The sequence below is a fragment of the Eretmochelys imbricata genome, chromosome 5 (assembly GCF_965152235.1).
Source record: "Eretmochelys imbricata isolate rEreImb1 chromosome 5, rEreImb1.hap1, whole genome shotgun sequence".
Lineage (NCBI taxonomy): Eukaryota > Metazoa > Chordata > Testudines > Cheloniidae > Eretmochelys > Eretmochelys imbricata.
In genome coordinates this window covers 46,425,857-46,446,914 of record NC_135576.1, presented here as the reverse complement: position 1 = coordinate 46,446,914, position 21,058 = coordinate 46,425,857, and the positions used below count along the sequence as shown (strand labels likewise).

The 21,058-nt window shown below is 41.1% G+C and overlaps 1 protein-coding gene across 1 annotated transcript in view; it reads left to right on the top strand.

Moving 5' to 3' along the window:
• Positions 1 to 21,058, top strand: part of PDE8B (phosphodiesterase 8B) — a 158,862-nt gene that overhangs the window by 75,479 nt on the left and 62,325 nt on the right. Inside the window, exon 3 of the mRNA XM_077816308.1 lies at positions 19,897 to 20,087. Coding sequence (XP_077672434.1) covers positions 19,897 to 20,087 — 191 coding nt within the window. The remainder of the gene's footprint in view (positions 1 to 19,896; positions 20,088 to 21,058) is intronic.

Genomic DNA, 21,058 nt, shown 5'->3' with positions numbered 1-21,058 from the left:
GGGGAAATAGTTTTACTTTGTGTAATGACCATCCACTCCCAGTCTTTATTCAACCCTAAGTTAATTGTATCCAGTTTGCAAATTAATTCCAATTCAGCAGTCTCTCTTTGGAGTCTGTTTTTGAAGTCTTTTTGTTGTAATAGTGCAACTTTTAGGTCTGTAATCGAGTGACCAGAGAGATTGAAGTGCTCTCCGACTGGTTTATGAATGAAAGCGTTGCTGTCCTCTATGCACGTGTAATTAAATTTAAGTTTAGAATTACCATAAAATGTTGAAACTTTTTCTGTACCAAATACTGGTCTAAATAATGATTTGATCAAATGAAATAGTTCCTTCATGTTATCTTATGCTTGTAGAACTATAGCTTCAGTAGTAGAACAGCGTCTTTGTTTTTTGTGGAATTTTAACATAAATGTGTGGAACTTTTCAGGAAAAAAATGTTCTTCAAACTTTGATAGTTTGCACTAGGATGGGCAAGAAAGTATGTAACAAGTAAAACTGTACTCTCCACATTTATGCGAAAGTTCTCTTCGGTGTCCTTAGCAGAAATCATGTTTCTCTAAATACTGTCATGCTAGTGTTAACGGTTGTGATGTATTTTAAATTAACATCCATCATGTAGGAAGGGAGAGCAAAAAACAAATGCTTTAGGGTTGGTTTTTTTAAACTACTTCATTGCTTGTAGAAGATGTTTTGTTCATAGCTCTTTTAAAGAGATAAGAATCTACAGTATTGCATAAAAAACGAAATAAGGTTAAAAACATTATATTAGTTAATTTCCATATAAGAAAGGCATTATTATAGGGTATTCTTTTTACTTGGGGGGGGGGGGGAGACATTGTACCCAAACACATTTGTGGAATAAATTGTGTTACTCTACACTTGGCTAATCTGGCAACATATTGCTAACAAGTCCATTAATTTAATAAATCTGCATGTTAGTCTTTTGTTCCATCTTAACCATGTACATGACCTATTCTTTTATACAGTATAAAATCTGCTGTCATCCAATTTAAAATCCCCATTTTCTGCAACTTCATCCCATGTAAAATTACCAGAAATTAGTCTACATGTCTGATAAATTCAAATAGCTTGCTAAAACAAGTCCTTGTCAGGCCTTCTATAACAGCTAGGTCTGTTTTATTTAGTATACTTCTTTAAGGGTATTATCTAAAGAAGTGAATATTGCTTGTGTTTCATTTGGAGCGAACTGACCCACAGAGCTAGGAATGCTGAGAACATCCAGACCTGCCTGGAATACTGCCTGTATTTTTGCCCGGTATGTGACATTATTTGTAATTGTGCCCTGCCACAGGCCATTTAACAGATGGGTGAAGAGTCGAGTGGGGAATCTACAGTGGGGAGGAGAAATGTCTGTTCTGGCATGTGTTTGTAGCGCAGCATGATGGACTGCGACCTGGACAGTCTACTCCTGGCCTTATGTTCCTGACCTGCAAATGGGTGAGGGATCCTGACTGTGCCTACCATGTGATTCTAACATGTCAGCCCCTGGTCTCTAAGTGCCCTTATGGTAGTCTCTCACAGAGCTTCTACTGCTGCCAAAACCCTCTACTCTTGCCTCTTGGGACCCCAGAAGTGACACTGGAGGTAACGTGCATGAAAGGTGTCTCCTCACCCGCACTGGAAGCCAATGGAACAGTTTATCTATGTAGGGATGTGCAAGTTCTGTATAGCCCCAAAAAACTGTACTGGCAGGCATCTCTGAAACAGAACAAAAACTTAGTTCTGCCTACCACAGGCCCCGGACTGGGCCCTGTATGTCTGTTGCTCTGAGCCATACCGCACGTGACTCGGATGCAGAACCAAACTGCTTCCTACCTTACAGAAAAAGAAGCAGAAAAGAAGCAGAAAAGGGAAAAGAAGCAGAAAAGGGAAAAACAGGACAGACAATAAACGAAGGGAGAATCAACAGGATAGTTAGTGCTCAGAGCCTCTCTGGATTTGGCCCTTGGTAGATGAACATTCCTTTCAATTAAAGGGATCGCGTGGTATAAAGCCTTACTCGTACAAATACGTACACGGATTTCTGTGAGACCATTTGTGCGATTGCTTATGTGAATGGCTTGCAGGATCAGCCGTAAGACAGAATCTTTTTGTGTGGAGAGCTTTAGTAAAGAACACATCCGTCTGCATTTGAGGCCATTAGTAACTGTTAAAATAACGTTAGGGAGTGAGTTAAGGGTGATGGAGTAACTTTATAAAAAAAATTGTATTCTTTAAAGAAGATGGCCAGTGGAAACTTTAACAATCACTTTAATTCTAAATTATATATGGTGGTCATTTCACTAATAGCCTAGGAGTTTCATATGCAGTTGCCTGCTCAGTACAGAATATGATGATGGTCTCTCTCCATAGAGGGTATATGGTAGAAGGTATGCCGGTCAGTAGGAAACCAGTGTAAGTCAACCTGATGGAGATATAGTAATTAAAAAGGTGAACTTCAATATTAAAATTAAAATTAAAAAGGTGAACGGCAGAACTGTCTCCTTTAGCGAACTTCAAATATTGTGGTGAGTGATCCTGGTTATGTGCCACTGTTACGGTATTTTATGAATACAGATGCAATGAGGAAAATGATGTACTATCTAGTCTTTTGTCCTAGCCCTCTTCATCTCATGTATCCATTACTGCCATCTCCCCTACTCTGGCCTTGACAAATGCCACTTCTGTCCTTTTGAAACATTGCGGCAAAAACCGTTTTCCTGGCTCATCACTTCAACAGTTTCCTCAGTTGCATTCTTCCATGGCTCCCCCTTCTGCATTTCTTAAAAAAAAAACAAACAAAAAAAACCAAAAAACCACTCTTACTCATCTTCACTTTTTAAGGCTCTTTATCTGTCAACTCTTGTACAATGTCAGGATGTCAACCTCTAATTCTGCTCCACCAATAATGCCTTCATTGCCCATCTCTCAAATTTTCTACAAAGCATTTTTGTCTTTTCTCACGTCCCACTCCTTATGGGTGGGAAGAAGCTCTCTGTGAACATTCTCAAAGCCAGTGTCCTTCAAAATCCTTCCTTAAAACTCTTCTGCTGTGATCATAGAATCATAGAATATCAGGGTTGGAAGGGACCTCAGGAGGTCATCTAGTCCAACTCCCTGCTCAAAGCAGGACCGATCCGCAATTAAATCATCCCAGCCAGGGCTTTGTCAAGCCTGACCTTAAAAACTTCTAATGAAGGAGATTCCACCACCTCCCTAGGTAACGCATTCCAGTGTTTCACCACCCTCCTAGTGAAAATGTTTTTCCTAATATCCAACCTAAATCTCCCCCACTGCAACTTGAGACCGTTATTCCTTGTTCTGTGATCTGCTACCACTGAGAACAGTCTAGAGCCATCCTCTTGGGAACCCCCTTTCAGGTAGTTGAAAGCAGCTACCAAATCTCCCCTCATTCTTCTCTTCCGTGGACTAAACATCCCCAGTTCCCTCAGCCTCTCCTCATAAGTCATATGTTCCAGTCATCTAATCATTTTTGTTGCCTTCTGCTGGACTCTTTCCAATTTTTCCACATCCTTCTTGTAGTGTGGGGCCCAAAACTGGACACAGTACTGCAGATGAGGCCTCACCAATGTCAAATAGAGGGGAACGATCACATCCCTCGATCTGCTGGCAATGCCCCTACTTATACATCCCAAAATGCCATTGGCCTTCTTGGCAACAAGGGCACACTGTTGACTCATATCCAGCTTCTCGTCCACTGTAACCCCTAGGTCCTTTTCTGCAGAACTGCTGCTGAGCCATTTGGTCGCTAGTCTGTAGCGGTGCATTGGATTCTTCCGTCTTAAGTGCAGGACTCTGCACTTGTCCTTGTTGAACCTCATCAGATTTCTTTTGGCCCAATCCTCCAATTTGTCTAGGTCCCTCTGTATCCTATCCCTACCCTCCAGCATATCTGCCTCTCCTCCCAGTTTAGTGTCATTTGCAAACTTACTGAGGGTGCAATCCACACCATCCTCCAGATCATTTATGACGATATTGAATAAAACCGGCCCCAGGACTGACCCTTCGGGCACTCCACTTGATACCGGCTGCCAACTAGACATGGAGCCATTGACCACTACCCGTTGAGCCCGACAGTCTAGCCAGCTTTCTATCCACCTTATAGTCCATCCATGCAGCCCATACTTCTTAACTTGCTGGCAAGAATACTGTGGGAGACCGTGTCAAAAGCTTTGCTAAAGTCAAGGAACAACACGTCCACTGCTTTCCCTTCATCCACAGAACCAGTTATCTCATCATAGAAGGCAATTAGATTAGTCAGGCATGACTTGCCCTTGGTGAATCCATGCTGACTGTTCCTGATCACTTTCCTCTCCTCTAAGTGCTTCAGAATTGATTCCCTGAGGACCCTGCCCCATGATTTTTCCAGGAACTGAGGTGAGGCTGACTGGCCTGTAGTTCCCAGGATCCTCCTTCTTCCCTTTTTTAAAGATGGGCACTACATTAGCCTTTTTCCAGTCATCCGGGACTTCCCCTGATCGCCATGAGTTTTCAAAGATAATGGCCAATGGCTCTGCAATCACATCTGCCAACTCCTTTAGCACTCTCGGATGCAACGCATCCGGCCCCATGGACTTCTGCACGTCCAGCTTTTCTAAATAGTCCCAAACCACTTCTTTCTCCACAGAGGGCTGGTCACCTCCTCCCCATGCTGTGCTGCCCAGCGCAGTAGTCTGGGAACTGACCTCGTTTGTGAAGACAGAGGCAAAAAAAGCATTGAGTACATTAGCTTTTTCCACATCCTCTGTCACTAGGTTGCCCCCCTCATTCAGTAAGGAGCCCACACTTTCCTTGACTTTCTTCTTGTTGCTAACATACCTGAAGAAACCCTTCTTGTTACTCTTAACATCTCTTGCTAGCTGTAGCTCCAGGTGTGATTTGGCCTTCCTGATTTCACTCCTGCATGCCCGAGCAATATTTTTATACTCATCCCTGGTCATTTGTCCAATCTTCCACTTCTTGTAAGCTTCTTTTTTGTATTTAAGATCAGCAAGGATTTCACTGTTAAGCCCAGCTGGTCGCCTACCATATTTACTATTCTTTCTACACATTGGGATGGTTTGTCCCTGTAACCTCAATAAGGATTCTTTAAAATACAACCAGCTCTCATGGACTCCTTTCCCCCTCATGTTATTCTCCCAGGGGATCTTGCCCATCAGTTCCCTGAGGGAGTCAAAGTCTGCTTTTCTGAAGTCCAGGGTCCGTATTCTGCTGCTTTCCTTTCTTCCTTGTGTCAGGATCCTGAACTCAACCATCTCATGGTCACTGCCTCCCAGGTTCCCATCCACTTTTGCTTCCCCTACAAATTCTTCCCAGTTTTGAGCAGCAGGTCAAGAAGAGCTCTGCCCCTAGTTGGTTCCTCCAGCACTTGCACCAGGAAATTGTTTCCTACATTTTCCAAAAACTTCCTGGATTGTCTGTGCACCGCTGTATTGCTCTCCCTTCAAGTACCAAGCCAATAGTTAGGCAACTGATGTGTTGTGACTGGTGCTTATCACACCGATCATAATCTTCTCATTGTTACCTTATTGCACCTGTGTCTGTTTCCACTTGTTGTCTCTCATCTTATATTTAGATTATAAACACTTTGAGGCAGGGACTGTTTTTGTTATATGTTTACACACTGCCTAACACTGGCATCTTTATGTGCTACTTCAGTACAAATAATAATTAATCACACCAGGTTCTTATGAGCCATATAAGTTGGCTCAGCAAGAGGAATCTGCTATCTACCTAGAGCAGCGCTATTGGAATAAACATATTAAATTATCCACCAAAACAACAGATAAAATGACTTTAGCTAAGGAATGCACATGAAATCTAAACACACATTTTAATTCAAACTCTTGCATGCCAGTCCAGATTACTCAGAACGGTTATCTTCTATCATGCTGTTGACTGTATACTTGGAATCTGTCTGAGTATTTCTAGTTACCTTAAAGTTCTGTAATTTACCAGAAAGGTCCCACACAAACTTCTGACAACCAGGGATTGTAATAATACTTTACTGGTGCCTTTTAGCTAAGGCATTGAGCAGGTTTTATACACTCTAATTAAGCTATCCAAATACCTTATGAGGTAACTAATTACTACTGTGTAATGGAGATAAGAGATCTCACACAAATGAATTGTCAACACTTAGTTTCAGGGTATTATTTTACAGATGGTGAAATGATGTAAGTAAGCTACAGTAACACAGCAAGTCAACTTAGTCATAAACTCATCAACTCCTCCTTACCCAGAGCACCTTCCCAGAGTAGGTGTGCCTCACTGAGAAACATGAAATCACCCATAAAAAGGTTTGCTATGGACATCTTTGCATTACACAAAGGACACTATTTCAAGCTGCTCACCTCCCTGGGCTCGGCAGTCCCTCATTTCTAAAGAGGGGGAAGGTGCCAAGAGAGGGGACAAAATCACAAAACCTTGCAAATTAATACCGCCTACACTACTAATCTAATTAAGAACAAGATACACCTAATAATAGTAGAAGAAAGGGCGTGGCAGACCAGGGAATTGAACCAGGTTCTGCAAAGTCTCAGGTGAGCACCCCAACCCTCTGGGCCCTTCTTTCATGCTCCAGGGCCTGGATGGAGATGAGGAACAGTGCAGTGTTGGCTGCTAACACAAACACACACTCAGGCCTGAATACTCAGTGCCACAAGGTAGTATGCATGTGGTCCCAATGGCCAAAACTTGCTAACGAGTTCCAGCAAAAGTGTGGAGTGTGCAGCCACCTCCCAAGGGCAAGGCTCTGTGCAGACAATCACCTCAGAAAACTCCAGGTACAGGTGAGTAGTACTGCAAAGCAAAACACACACATCTTACTCTATTTCTAGTCAATTGTGATTAATGAGACACTTTCTAGTAAATATAAATATCTAAAGTTCTAAAACATTAAAATATATAACTACTAGTATGTCACTTTCTTACCAGATTAATCCAATATTGAATTATACTGCTTCCACCATAACATTAATCATTTCACTTACTGTTTAGAATTCAGCAATCTAGACAGCTTGAGATAAGACAAAAGTAGGGTCACCTTGGCTAGCCTCTAGGCTGTGTGTGTTGAATTTCACACGGTGACACCATGGCTACACAGAGTAACACAGATAAAAGACTGTTGATCTTTCTCATAGACATTTTGGGCCAAATCTGGCTTACTTTACTCAGACAAGTTGTCCCAGTGAAGTCAATGGGATGACTCGTGTGGGTGAAACAAACAGTACTTTGCTCTGTATCTGACTTTTCATGTCACTGCATAGTTTGAACAATTTTTGGTAAACTTTAGAATCCTTGAGCCCTTTCTTTTTCAGTATATTTACTTTAAAGAGACTTTTTTCATCTGCAGCACAGTATGGCATAGTTAGTGACTGATTGCTATGGTAAATATGTGCAAATTGTAGAGGAGAGTGGCTAGATGACCTATGTTACTGGCTATATAATCTTTAAACTGATAATAAGCAGTATAAGGTAACACTGAAAAATTCTTTCCTTTCCTATAAATTAATTAAAAATTAATTATTTAATGTAAGACGTATTCATTAAGTTCCACCTATATTGACCCTTGAGTCTGTCATATAGCAAATATATACATTTTCTAGGATATCAATTTAGTTTTTATATTACCATCTAACAACAGCTCCAAACCTACAACTCTTTTCATGTGAGTAGTTCTAACACAGGCTATTGATCCTGTTGAAATCGGTAAATATACTTGCATGACTTGGGATAACTCACGTGAGTAAGAATTGCAGCATTGGACCCAAATTTTATTTCTTTTGTCATACATTATCTAATTGCTTGCCGCATATTATTATTGTTCCTGATGAAAGAATCAGACTTATCTATGTTTGGCTGCACACTTAAAGGAGAAGTAATGGATAAAGGCATATTTCTGTTCATTGTGTTTGTCCCTGGTAATAATAACTTATAAAGCTACATCTTAGACAATGTCTCCTTATTAAAAATATTTAAGCTGGGGACTGGATGACCTAAAGGGCTTGGTAATAAAATATGGAACCTTTCACTTAGACACGAGATGAAATCCAGCCCAATTTAGTAGTGAGCCAAAGTTGTCATCTGGTGGCTATTTTCATAGCTTTTGTAACAGGAGTTTATGGTCTCCCTTCAGTTCCTAGTGGACAAGCATCTGCAACACAGATTCACTATCACAGTTGTTGTTGGCTCTCTTGCTGACAAGTTCAGCACAGAAACCCAGGGCTGCATGGGAATGAGACTGAAACCATTGCCCTCTAGAGGGTGACCAATTCTAGAAGAGGGTTGAAACTAGAGGGGTTGGGAGAACTGAGAAAATATAGGAAGTACTGAAGGAGGAAGAAGAGGGACAAAACGTAAGGGTGATGTGGTCAGATAATTTGATAGGGCTAGAGAATGTGCTAAGGTCCAGGTGTTTGCTTGGGTGGTGATAACAGTTAATTTGTCTTGACTGTTCGTGACAAAGTGAAAACATTTTTAAAAAAGAACGGGAGCATTTTTGAATAATGTTTTTGCTGACCTTGACATCTATCATGGCATAACATATTCTGATTAATGCATTATTTAATATATACCCCCTGAAGCCATTATAGCTGTCCTACTTTTACTGCTCCTCACTGTGCTTTTAAAGGTAAAGAATTTGCACAGGCCTCTGGAGCAGTGCACGAGCATGTTCTATTCCCAGCACTCCTGTACAGTATTTCCATAGGGACAGATCATGAGCTAGGTTATTGCAGCATGTTGGTCAAGAGCACTGGAAATGTGTTTCTGCCACACTGGTGAGTGCAGCAGGCGATCGATGTGACTCAGTCTTTCCTTTCACGTGTTCATTTGACCCCAAATTGAAGTAGGAGTCAAGCAGCAAGCCACAGTTAGTCTTTCTTAATGTAACAGAAGTGTCTAAGGGGCCCAATAAAGGGATTGGGGGTCCCATTGTGCTAGGTGCCGTATGCGAACACATAATGAAAGGATTATCCCTGTCCCAAAGATCTTACAGTGTAGGTATAAGATGAGACATCTGGCAGGGGGAGCACAAGGTCACAGTGAGGAGAGTAGAATTCGCAAAAAGAAAAGGAGTACTTGTGGCACCTTAGAGACTAACCAATTTATTTGAGCATGAGCTTTCGTGAGCTACAGCTCACTTCATCAGATGCATACCGTGGAAACTGCAGCAGACTTTATATATACACAGAGAATATGAAACAATACCTCCTCCCACCCCACTGTCCTGCTGGTAATAGCTTATCTAAAGTAATCATCAGGTTAGGCCATTTCCAGCACAAATCCAGGTTTTCTCACCCTCCACCCCCCCACACAAATTCACTCTCCTGCTGGTGATAGCCCATCCAAAGTGACAACTCTTTACACAATGTGCATGATAATCAAGTTAGGCCATTTCCTGCACACATCCAGGTTCTCTCACTCCTTCACCCCCCTCCAAAAACCCACCCCTATACACACACAAACTCACTCTCCTGCTGGTAATAGCTCATCCAAACTGACCACTCTCCAAGTTTAAATCCAAGTTAAACCAAAACATCTGGGGGGGGGGGTTGTAGGAAAAAACAAGAGGAAATAGGCTACCTTGCATAATGACTTAGCCACTCCCAGTCTCTATTTAAGCCTAAATTAATAGTATCCAATTTGCAAATGAATTCCAATTCAGCAGTTTCTCGCTGGAGTCTGGATTTGAAGTTTTTTGTTTTAAGATAGCGACCTTCATGTCTGTGATTGCGTGACCAGAGAGATTGAAATGTTCTCCGACTGGTTTATGAATGTTATAATTCTTGACATCTGATTTGTGTCCATTTATTCTTTTACGTAGAGACTGTCCAGTTTGACCAATGTACATGGCAGAGGGGCATTGCTGGCACATGATGGCATAAATCACATTGGTGGATGTGCAGGTGAACGAGCCTCTGATAGTGTGGCTGATGTTATTAGGCCCTGTGATGGTGTCCCCTGAATAGATATGTGGGCACAATTGGCAACGGGCTTTGTTGCAAGGATAAGTTCCTGGGTTAGTGGTTCTGTTGTGTGGTATGTGGTTGTTGGTGAGTATTTGCTTCAGGTTGCGGGGCTGTCTGTAGGCAAGGACTGGCCTGTCTCCCAAGATTTGTGAGAGTGTTGGGTCATCCTTTAGGATAGGTTGTAGATCCTTAATAATGCGTTGGAGGGGTTTTAGTTGGGGGCTGAAGGTGACGGCTAGTGGCGTTCTGTTATTTTCTTTGTTAGGCCTGTCCTGTAGTAGGTAACTTCTGGGAACTCTTCTGGCTCTATCAATCTGTTTCTTTACTTCCGCAGGTGGGTATTGTAGTTGTAAGAAAGCTTGACAGAGATCTTATAGGTGTTTGTCTCTGTCTGAGGGGTTGGAGCAAATGCGGTTGTATCGCAGAGCTTGGCTGTAGACGATGGATCGTGTGGTGTGGTCAGGGTGAAAGCTGGAGGCATGCAGGTAGGAATAGCGGTCAGTAGGTTTCCGGTATAGGGTGGTGTTTATGTGACCATTGTTTATTAGCACTGTAGTGTCCAGGAAGTGGATCTCTTGTGTGGACTGGACCAGGCTGAGGTTGGTGGTGGGATGGAAATTGTTGAAATCATGGTGGAATTCCTCAAGGGCTTCTTTTCCATGGGTCCAGATGATGAAGATGTCATCAATATAGCGCAAGTAGAGTAGGGGCTTTAGGGGACGAGAGCTGAGGAAGCGTTGTTCTAAATCAGCCATAAAAATGTTGGCATATTGTGGGGCCATGCGGGTACCCATAGCAGTGCCGCTGATCTGAAGGTATACATTGTCCCCAAATGTGAAATAGTTATGGGTAAGGACAAAGTCACAAAGTTCAGCCACCAGGTTAGCCGTGACATTATCGGGGATAGTGTTCCTGACGGCTTGTAGTCCATCTTTGTGTGGAATGTTGGTGTAGAGGGCTTCTACATCCATAGTGGCCAGGATGGTGTTATCAGGAAGATCACCGATGGATTGAAGTTTCCTCAGGAAGTCAGTGGTGTCTCGAAGGTAGCTGGGAGTGCTGGTAGCGTAGGGCCTGAGGAGGGAGTCTACATAGCCAGACAATCCTGCTGTCAGGGTGCCAATGCCTGAAATGATGGGGCTCCCAGGAGTTCCAGGTTTATGGATCTTGGGTAGTAGATAGAATATCCCAGGTCGGGGTTCCAGGGGTGTGTCTGTGCGGATTTGATCTTGTGCTTTTTCAGGAAGTTTCTTGAGCTGTAGTTGCTTTTGGTAACTCTCAGTGGGATCATAGGGTAATGGCTTGTAGAAACTCGTGTTGGAGAGCTGCCGAGCAGCCTCTTGTTCATATTCCGACCTATTCATGATGACAACAGCACCTCCTTTGTCAGCCTTTTTGATTATGATGTCAGAGTTGTTTCTGAGGCTGTGGATGGCATTGCGTTCCGCATGGCTGAGGTTATGGGGCAAGTGATGCTGCTTTTCCACAATTTCAGCCCGTGCACGTCGGCGGAAGCACTCTATGTAGAAGTCCAGTCTGCTGTTTCGACCTTCAGGAGGAGTCCACCTAAAATCCTTCTTTCTGTAGTGTTGGTAGGGAGACCTCTGTGGATTAGTATGTTGTTCAGAGGTATTTTGGAAATATTCCTTGAGTCGGAGACGTCGAAAATAGGATTCTGGGTCACCACAGAACTGTATCATGTTCGTGGGGGTGGAGGGGCAGAAGGAGAGGCCCCGAGATAGAACAGCTGCTTCTGCTGGGCTGAGAGTATAGTTGGATAGGTTAACAATATTGCTAGGTGGGTTGAGGGAACCATTGCTGTGGCCCCTTGTAGCATGTAGTAGTTTAGAAAGTTTAGTGTCCTTTTTCTTTTGTAGAGAAGCAAAGTGTGCGTTGTAAATGGCTTGTCTAGTTTTAGTAAAATCCAGCCACGAGGAAGTTTGTGTGGAAGGTTGGTTTTTTATGAGAGTATCCATTTTTGAGAGCTCATTCTTAATCTTTCCCTGTTTGCTGTAGAGGATGTTGATCAGGTGATTCCGCAGTTTCTTTGAGAGCATGTGGCACAAGCTGTCAGCATAGTCTGTGTGGTATGTAGATTGTAATGGATTTTTTACCTTCAGTCCTTTTGGTACGATGTCCATCTGTTTGCATTTGGAAAGGAAGATGATGTCTGTCTGTATCTGTGCAAGTTTTTTCATGCAGTTGATAGATTTCCACTCCATACGGCTAAATGCAGTGCCTTGCATAATGACAGGTTTCAGAGTAACAGCCGTGTTAGTCTGTATTCGCAAAAAGAAAAGGAGTACTTGTGGCACCTTAGAGACTAACCAATTTATTTGAGCATGAGCTTTCGTGAGCTACAGCTCACTTCATCAGATGCATACCGTGGAAACTGCAGCAGACTTTATATATACACAGAGAATATGAAACAATACCTCCTCCCACCCCACTGTCCTGCTGGTAATTGTAGAATTGTAATTAAGTAGCAGTCTTACCAAACCAGCTCTCTAACCATTAGAGCTGGTTGGAAAATAGTTATTTTTTTCCATGGAAAGTTTTGATAACTAAAGTATTTCCCTCAGACTTTTGTGCATTAAATTTTGAGTTCTTGTTGGAATATTGAAAACCTGAAACATTTCCATTCAAAATAGCGTTGCTGTGTCTCATTGAAACTGTAGTTTGCTTTATGCTCCCATTCTCTTCTATGGGCTGGGCTCTCACTACATCTCCCATAATATGCCACTTTTTTCCACTCTTGGTGAGGGGAAGAATTGCACATAGAAGTCCCTGGCTATGGAAAGTATAGCCCAGCCCAGAGAGGAGAATTGAAGCTTAAGGCACCCTAACTGTAACACCCGTAAGGAACAGTGATGCCATTTTAAATTTTGGCTTAAATATTTCAATTTCGCATTAAAAGCAAACACTTTTCACAAAAAATTGAGTTCAGTCAAAAATCCAATTTTCTATTGGAAAAAGAGTTTCAGCAGAAAATTTTCAACCAGCCCAGCTAGCTGCTGTCAAATGTCTTTTACGCATTTTGGCAGCAGTGAATTTTTAAGAAGAGATTTCAAGTAGTCTCCCCTCCTCTGTTGCTATGCTTAGCAGTAGCTGACTGAGTGTGTGCATGCATGGCCTAGGCCTTCCCCCTGTTGGGGATAGGATTCCATCCCTTGCTCGGTGTATCACTTCAAACTTTTTCACAAGAACATCCCTTGTACTCAGGCTCTTGCTTGCTTTTTCAGGATTTGAGCTATAGTGAGTAGGACCAGAATGGTAACAGCTTACATGTTTACAATTTCAGGCAAAAGGATTTGCATATAGAGAATTAAAAAAAAAAAATAGAACCAGATACTGGGGGGAAGTAAATGGCAGTGTTAATTACAGATTGGTGAATAGCTATAAATCTGTAGGTTTCAGAGTAACAGCTGTGTTAGTCTGTATTCACAAAAAGAAAAGGAGTACTTGTGACACCTTAGAGACTAAACAATTTATTTGAGCATAAGCTTTCGTGAGCTACAGCTCACTTCATTGGATGCATACTGTGGAAACTGCAGAAGACATTATATACACAGAGACCATGGGGTGGGAGGAGGTATTGTTTCATGGTCTCTGTGTATATAATGTCTTCTGCAGTTTCCACAGTATGCATCTGATGAAGTGAGCTGTAGCTCACGAAAGCTTATGCTCAAATAAATTGGTTAGTCTCTAAGGTGCCACAAGTACTCCTTTTCTTTTTATAAATCTGTATAGTTTCTATAACGTGAGATTGAAGGGTGTGGTTGTGGTGGTGGTTGGCGAAGTACCCTGCATAAGACTGTAAAATTAAGCAGACATCATTTTATAATTTCTTTTATCCTTTCTTCCACTATGTGGCTGTTGAGAAACTGAGGGCAAAATTCTTAACTGATGTAAAGTTTTATTGTTAGTTACAGACAAGCATTGTCAGCACTTAACAAATTTAAAAATGGATTTTTATGATTGACATTTTCCATTTGATGACAAACAGAACAATTAATTCACATATATTTCCATTCACATTTTGAAAAATTATTAAATCTCCTGGGAAAAGTTTGTGTGTGTGGGAACCCAAGGAAATGTTGCAACTGTATCAATAGGCGTTTAGTACTTCCCAGTTTAAATTATTCAGTGAAGTGGTTTAGCAAAATAAAGAGATGACAGTGGACTAGCTAAAATATTTTTCTAACAGAATACTGCCTATTGCATTCATATTAACTAGAGTTTCCTAATGTGAATGTATACTATATCAGATTAGAGCTTTTATTTTAGCTGTGTTTTTGGTTGTTTCACAGCTGTATTAACCATATAGTGTGCATTTGAAGTACAGTTTAAATTGAGTTCAGCCTCAGTGGACAGGAGTAGTGGCAATGAACCATGATCTCCCATTCACAAGCATGGGCTGGTGGATCTGAACAGTTGGTTGGTCCACTGGCAAAGCACACAACCTGCTTCAACCATATCCCCTCCACCATCTGTGCTCCAGCCAAGCTGGGATGTCATGGAGCTTTGCTGCAGCATTCTAAGGAGCCATCTCGCATGGCTTCATTGCTTCCTGGTCTCTCCAGGCCATGGGTTCACTGCATTTCTATTGCCTTTTGTACTTCGCTCTGTCACAGCAGCTAGGGAAGAGAAGGGTACAGGCCCTCTGTATTTCTGTGGCTTAGCTATAGGTTGTGTAATGTACTTGCAAGTATGATTAATAGTTGACAAAAGTAATCTGAACTGATTACTAATTATAATATCTACTGTAGTTGTAAATGCATTACTTTCTTCTTGATCTCATGAATACAGTAGTACCTTGTGATCAGGGCCGGATTAAGAACTTTAGAGGCCCTAAGCACTGAAAAGATTATGGTGACTCCCCATAGGTAATTCAAAATAAAAACAATACTATACCATAAAATAAAATTTTATTTTTCAAAATGACACAAAACTTATGTGTATGCTGAAATTAAAATAGCTTTTTTCTATATTTTCTGATTGCAAAATTCTGGATAAGTTCATCGAAGCTGACTCGAAGAAGCATGTCCGCTTCCATACACAATAGGGAAAGTGAATCAAGTCTGTCCTGACACATTGTTGTTCTCTGAGGGTTTTTTATTCTTTTCAGCTGAGAAAAAGAGCGTTCTGCAGAGCAGTTAGTAATCATCAATGTTAGAAAAATATGTAGTGCGATCTCTATATTTGGAAATACAAATTGTATTCAGTCTTTCAGTGTTGTATCATGAAGATCAATGTGACTGAATTTCATTTTTCCTGTTTCATTAAACTTTGCGTGCATATAACAGTGGAACTGCCGTACTTCTCCACAGAGATTCATGTTCAAGTCAACAGGGTATGAGTCAACTAGCTTTTGGGAAACTTGTGAATATTGTTTGTCAGATAAGTCCGTATTGTTTAGAAAAGAAAATCTACTTGATACTACTTTGTACACTTCACCTCTCCTCTTCATATGAGCTTCAAGTGTATCAATTATAGCGTAGTAAGTAGATTTGCAAAATTTGTCTCTAGGATTCAATGCTGTTTCTGTTGAACTGCTATCATTTGCTTGTTTTTTCCTGATTCACTTGCGGGACTGGACTTCTTTGTAGTTAGTATCAGGCAAGATATCTTTTGATATGTCTTCAAATCTTTCGAAATCATTCCTCAAAGTGTGTAAGTGGTCTGCTAATGATTGACAGAGGTCTGCATATGTTTTCAAATCCAATTCTTTTTCTTGGAGAGCTTGACTTGTGTGGTAAAAGTGTTGTAAAATTTCATTCCACATGGTCAACATGAATACAAACTCTAGTTCTTGCATCTTGTTTGCAATGTTTTCTGCCTCTTGTATAGTTTCTCCCTTTTGTGATTGGTCTTCAGCTGTACTTTCTAATGCATCCACAATCTTTGAGTAGGACTCCAGAATTGCACTTGTTGCCATTGCATGTGCCTTCCAGCGAGTATTAGAAAGAGATTTCAACACACGATCATTGCCCAAATATGTTTTAAGAACTGCCCATTGGTATGTTGAGGCAGAGAAAAATGTATAAAGTAACTGGACTGTTGAGAAAAAACTTACTGCCACCGGCCAACAATCAACAGCACTGTGGCCAACAAGATTGAGAGAGTGTGCAGCACATGGTATGAATATGGCATATTTGTTCTGTTCTAAAAGCTTCTTCTGCATTCTGCAAACTTGGCACAGATAATGCAGTACTTGATTTACCATTTCTTCACCAGTGTGGCTTTTCAAATTGAGGAATGTTATGAATTGTTCAACTGGTTTTCCATCTGTGGGAGACACATATTTTAGTACAATACTCAATTGATCAATATGTGAAAGATCAGGTTTAGAGGCGACAGATAAACTGAAGTACACAGCAGTACTTATTTCATCCACAATAGCTGAACAAACTTTGTCACTCATTAGACCAATGAGTTCATCACATATTGTCTTGGATAAGTATGATGGGTTACCTTTGCCAGCATTTCCATATTTTGAGATAAGGCCTACTAAAAATGGGTCAAACTGAGCCAACAGCTCCAATAATCCCAAGAAATTTCCATTCTGCAATGATCCAAATGTGTCATTTGATCCCCGGAAAGGCAGACCACGTTCAGCTAATGTTTGAATAACAGCTATAACACGCTGCAAGGCACGTAGCCAGTATTCACGCTCCCCTTTAATTTGTTCTTCCAATTTTTGTGTCAATCCAAAGCCCTGTCTTTGATTTAAATATGTCAACACTGAATCTCTGTGAGTAGTGCTATTTTCATGTTGTTCAATTAAAACAGTATTCCGCCAGTCACTAAATCCATCTGCGGCAAACCGGGATGTTGCAAACAAGTTTGCAAAAAGTTTGCAAACAAAACAGTACACAAACCCTGTTGATGGTGAATACAGTAGCCATTCTCAAGTGTATTTCTCACCATTGGCTTTCATGCCGAAAAATATTTTTTGTGGACAATATCTTGTTTGTTTGCCATTGGTAAAAGTCCGATGATTTCTCAAATGGCCCAGTGTGGTGTTGACAGTCATTTGGTCCACGATCTATCCAGTAAGCTACATCATCGGTACTGAAATCAACCAACATACCAGGATCTTTTCTCCTATTATTTACAGCATGAGCAGGTTCAGTCTCTGACACATCCACACCTTCTAGAACAATGTCTGTTTTACCACCAGGAGTAGGATGATCAGTTACAGTCTCTGACACATCCACATGTTCTGGAATGGTGTTTGTTTCACCAATAGAAGAAGGGTCAGTCTCTGAAACACCTACAGGTTTTGGAACGATGTCTGTGCAACTGAGAGAAGATGTTGCTTCTGATGGATTCGCTTTGAAAAATGTCAGCTTTGGAAGATTTTGGGAAAAAGTCACTAGTTTTTTGTTTCTTTTCTTCTGTCAGTTTACGTTTCTGTGCTTCACTCAGTTGGTTACACTTCATCCTGTCCCTTATCTCAGTTATCTGAACTTAAAAAAAAAAATTACACAACATACACTATTTTTATGTATGTGTATATATATATATATAAGAAAGAAAAAACAAATCAAGGACGTATAACTCAGAAGAATATATCAATAATAAAACATACATTTATTGCAATACACGACAGGATCTGATTTCCTCGCATTATTTCAATCTACCTTAGTAGGACGCCCCCCTGGGTTAGGCGGGGATAAGTAATAAAAAGAGAATAGAAAAACGGGGAAAGAGTGTGTAGTGGAGTGTAAGGAAGTCTAACAAAGTTCTGATTTTTCCCATGATGACTACTTCGATGCTTTTTTTGAAATATCAAATGTCAAATATTTTCCCAAAAAAATCCCATTTTTTTTGGTGCCCCCTGCTTTGCTGGTGCCCTAAGCACGTGCTTCATCTGCCTATTGGGTAATCCAGCCCTGCTTGTGATTATAATAGGCGACAATGTTCATTATGGTCAACATGTATAACTTCTCAGTGGACTTCGTCCTGGTGACCTGTTTTCCATGCATTCTGAGCCAGATTCTTTTAGCTGAGCGGTGTTCAGCAAAGGAACGGAGGAGGGTGTGCACCAAAGCTGACTTTCAGATACCTTTTTGTGTCTTCCTTTATTTTCTGGATGACCAGGAGTCAGTTCAGTGCCCAGCATAAATTAGAGTAACCTTGAGCCTGGTCTAACTCATGCTAAGCTACAACAGCTAGGAATAGCTGAAATGCAGCACAGTCTAGCTAAACCCTTGCTTTGCCTAAACCAAGGTCTGCTATCATGGCAGCTCTTTGTTGACTGGGGCACCTTCTTATGTAATGGATAATCCTGTGGGATTTGTCTATCCTCATTGTGTTGTGAGAACAGAATAGAGAATCTGCCCTTCTATATATGAAGAATGAACAATTTTCTGCCTGCAGCATAATTTTGTTGCCAATCATGGGAAATTAACTTTCTCTCATTCTTCTTTTCTTTTACAGCAAAAATGAAATCATGCTGAACAATAAGAATCTCTTTCTAATCTCTTATTCTGGGTTTGTCTTGTGTAAATGAGTGCACACTTAGGCACTAATGTTGATCCCATTGAAGTCAATGGCAAAACTATTGATTTCAGTGGGGCCAGGATATCACCCTAAATATTAGATTCTCAATCCCATTGAGAGAGTGATATTGCACCACAGTAAAACTGGTGTAACGGAATGGAGACTCAGGCCTGCCATGTTGTATACAACATCAATTCTTTCTTGTAGCAACCTCAAGATGATGACACCAGTTGTTGGAACACCTGCCTATAGGCTGTTGCTGCTTATGGCTTGGAGCAATATTCACCTTCAATCATGGAACCCCCATGTGGGTGCTGTTAAATTCATTCCTGCTTTTGCTGCTGATGCTCATCTAGTTTTCATGGTGGATTTCATTGAAAGTTTATTGTTTTGCCATGTGATACTTAGTGACCTGCATTCTAAGTGAGCATTTGTGGCACCTTAGAGACTAACCAATTTATTTGAGCATAAGCTTTCGTGAGCTACAGCTCACTTCATCGGATGCATCCGATGAAGTGAGCTGTAGCTCACGAAAGCTTATGCTCAAATAAATTGGTTAGTCTCTAAGGTGCCACAAGTACTCCTTTTCTTTTTGCAAATGCAGACTAACACAGCTGTTACTCTGAAATAAGTGAGCATTATTTTTCAAAGCACTTTGAGTCGTTTTTTCTTTCCAAAATAGCTAAATTTTTCTTGCTGTACTTTGAATTGAAACTATGTAGAATGTACCCCCAGAAGCCTGTGCCTTTCACAAACTTCTGATTGATGAGCATTTGGAAATTAGAGTGTATATAAAATATTTTTGAAGGAGCTAGTCAGTTCACTGTCTTGTGGTAAGCAAGTCCAGGTGCACACACAGGAATAAATTTAAGATTATTTTATTCCAAGCTCCAGAAAATTCTGCTTCACACAGTGTTGGTTTTTTCCCTACTTTTGATCCTACTCGCAGAACTGGGATTCACTGGCAATTGCTATCTGGTGGCTTAAAGGTATAAGTGTTGTATCAAGATTTTTTTCAGGGCTGAGGTCCTGTCTTCCTGGTGCAATTTTTTGCTCCTGGTTAATGGCAGGTGCAAATCCCACTACAGATCAAAAACTTAAATATTTTAGTGATAGGATTTTTATCCAAAACTAATTGTGGACACACCTGCATTCACACAAAAAGTGTCTGGGTGGAAGCTGAATAAAAATAAGGTGCTTAATATACATTATTAAAATTATGTTTAATAATAAGGCCAATTTAGTAATTAAATGGGTCTGTTTTAAATTGTAGAGTCTGATGCTGTTTTTGAAAGCAGGAAGACTAATATTTTAAATTCTAGTAGTTTGTTTGTACAATGAAGAGAATTATGTTGTATATTTAATATGAGCCGATGACTTCCCTGTTTTGCAGGTTTTGCTGATCTTTGCAAAAGAAGACAACCAAAGTGATGGGTTCTGGTGGGCTTGTGATAGAGCTGGATACAGGTGCAATTTTGCCAGAACACCAGAGTCAGCGCTTGAATGCTTTCTTGATAAGCACCATGAAATAATTGTCATAGATCACAGGCACTCCAGACACTTTGATGCAGAAGTGATCTGCAGGTAACTTAATGGACGTTGTGCTTCTATTGAATGCATTGCAGAATACCACATTGAATGGGCATAACAAAATCAAGACTTGATGACATACAGAAAACAAGTCTGGAGACTGAGGACAGGGATTGCAGTGCTCCATCACAAAGGAAAAAATAAAAACTGCTTTGGCGGCTAAGACAGCAATAGAAATAATTACATTTAGTAAATGAAGACACCTATTGTCAATATGGCTGACACATGACTAATAAAGCCATCATTTCTGGTTCATAGCTTCCATGGGATCTTGAACGAGAGCTAACATGAAATCCTTCCTCACAGTGTGTGGTCATCACTTTTAGACTTACTCCTCTGAGAAATTAATCCTGCGTCAACAGTTGGAGCAGCAGGGTCTAATGGAACACTGTCATTTGTCCCTGTGTCTGCCACACTTAACTGATGGCACTTCAATGAAGTTCATGTCATTCTTTGCAGGTGTGTGGTACTCTGTGTCAAAGCAGCTGCTTCTAAGTTTACAACCATTTATCACTAGGGTTCTGGGCAAGGTGTCTTTTCAACTGTTTCATTTATTTTACACATCATGTCATGCTCTGTGCCTTTTCATCAGAGCATAATGGGCAAATTTTGGCACGCTTATCCTGAATAGTATTTTACCATTCAGACACTTTTTTATTTATTTCAGTAGAACTACTCCCAGAGTAAGTGATTACCCAGTGGAAGTATGGCATGGGCGGTGTAAGGCTAGGCCCCAGCCCTGCCCCTTCTGTGCCCCCCCACCAGAGACCAGAGCCCTCTACTGCAGTCAGTGGGACTACCCCAGGCTAGTGCCCCCAGTCCCTGGAGTGCTGCGAACACTGCAGAGGGGGAGCCGCAGTGTGTGAAGCAGGACAGGGCCTGGGGGCGGAGCGTGGGTGAGGCCACGCCTGACTGTTTGGGGAGGCACAGCCTCCCTCAGCCTATGATACCCACTGCCCATGAAG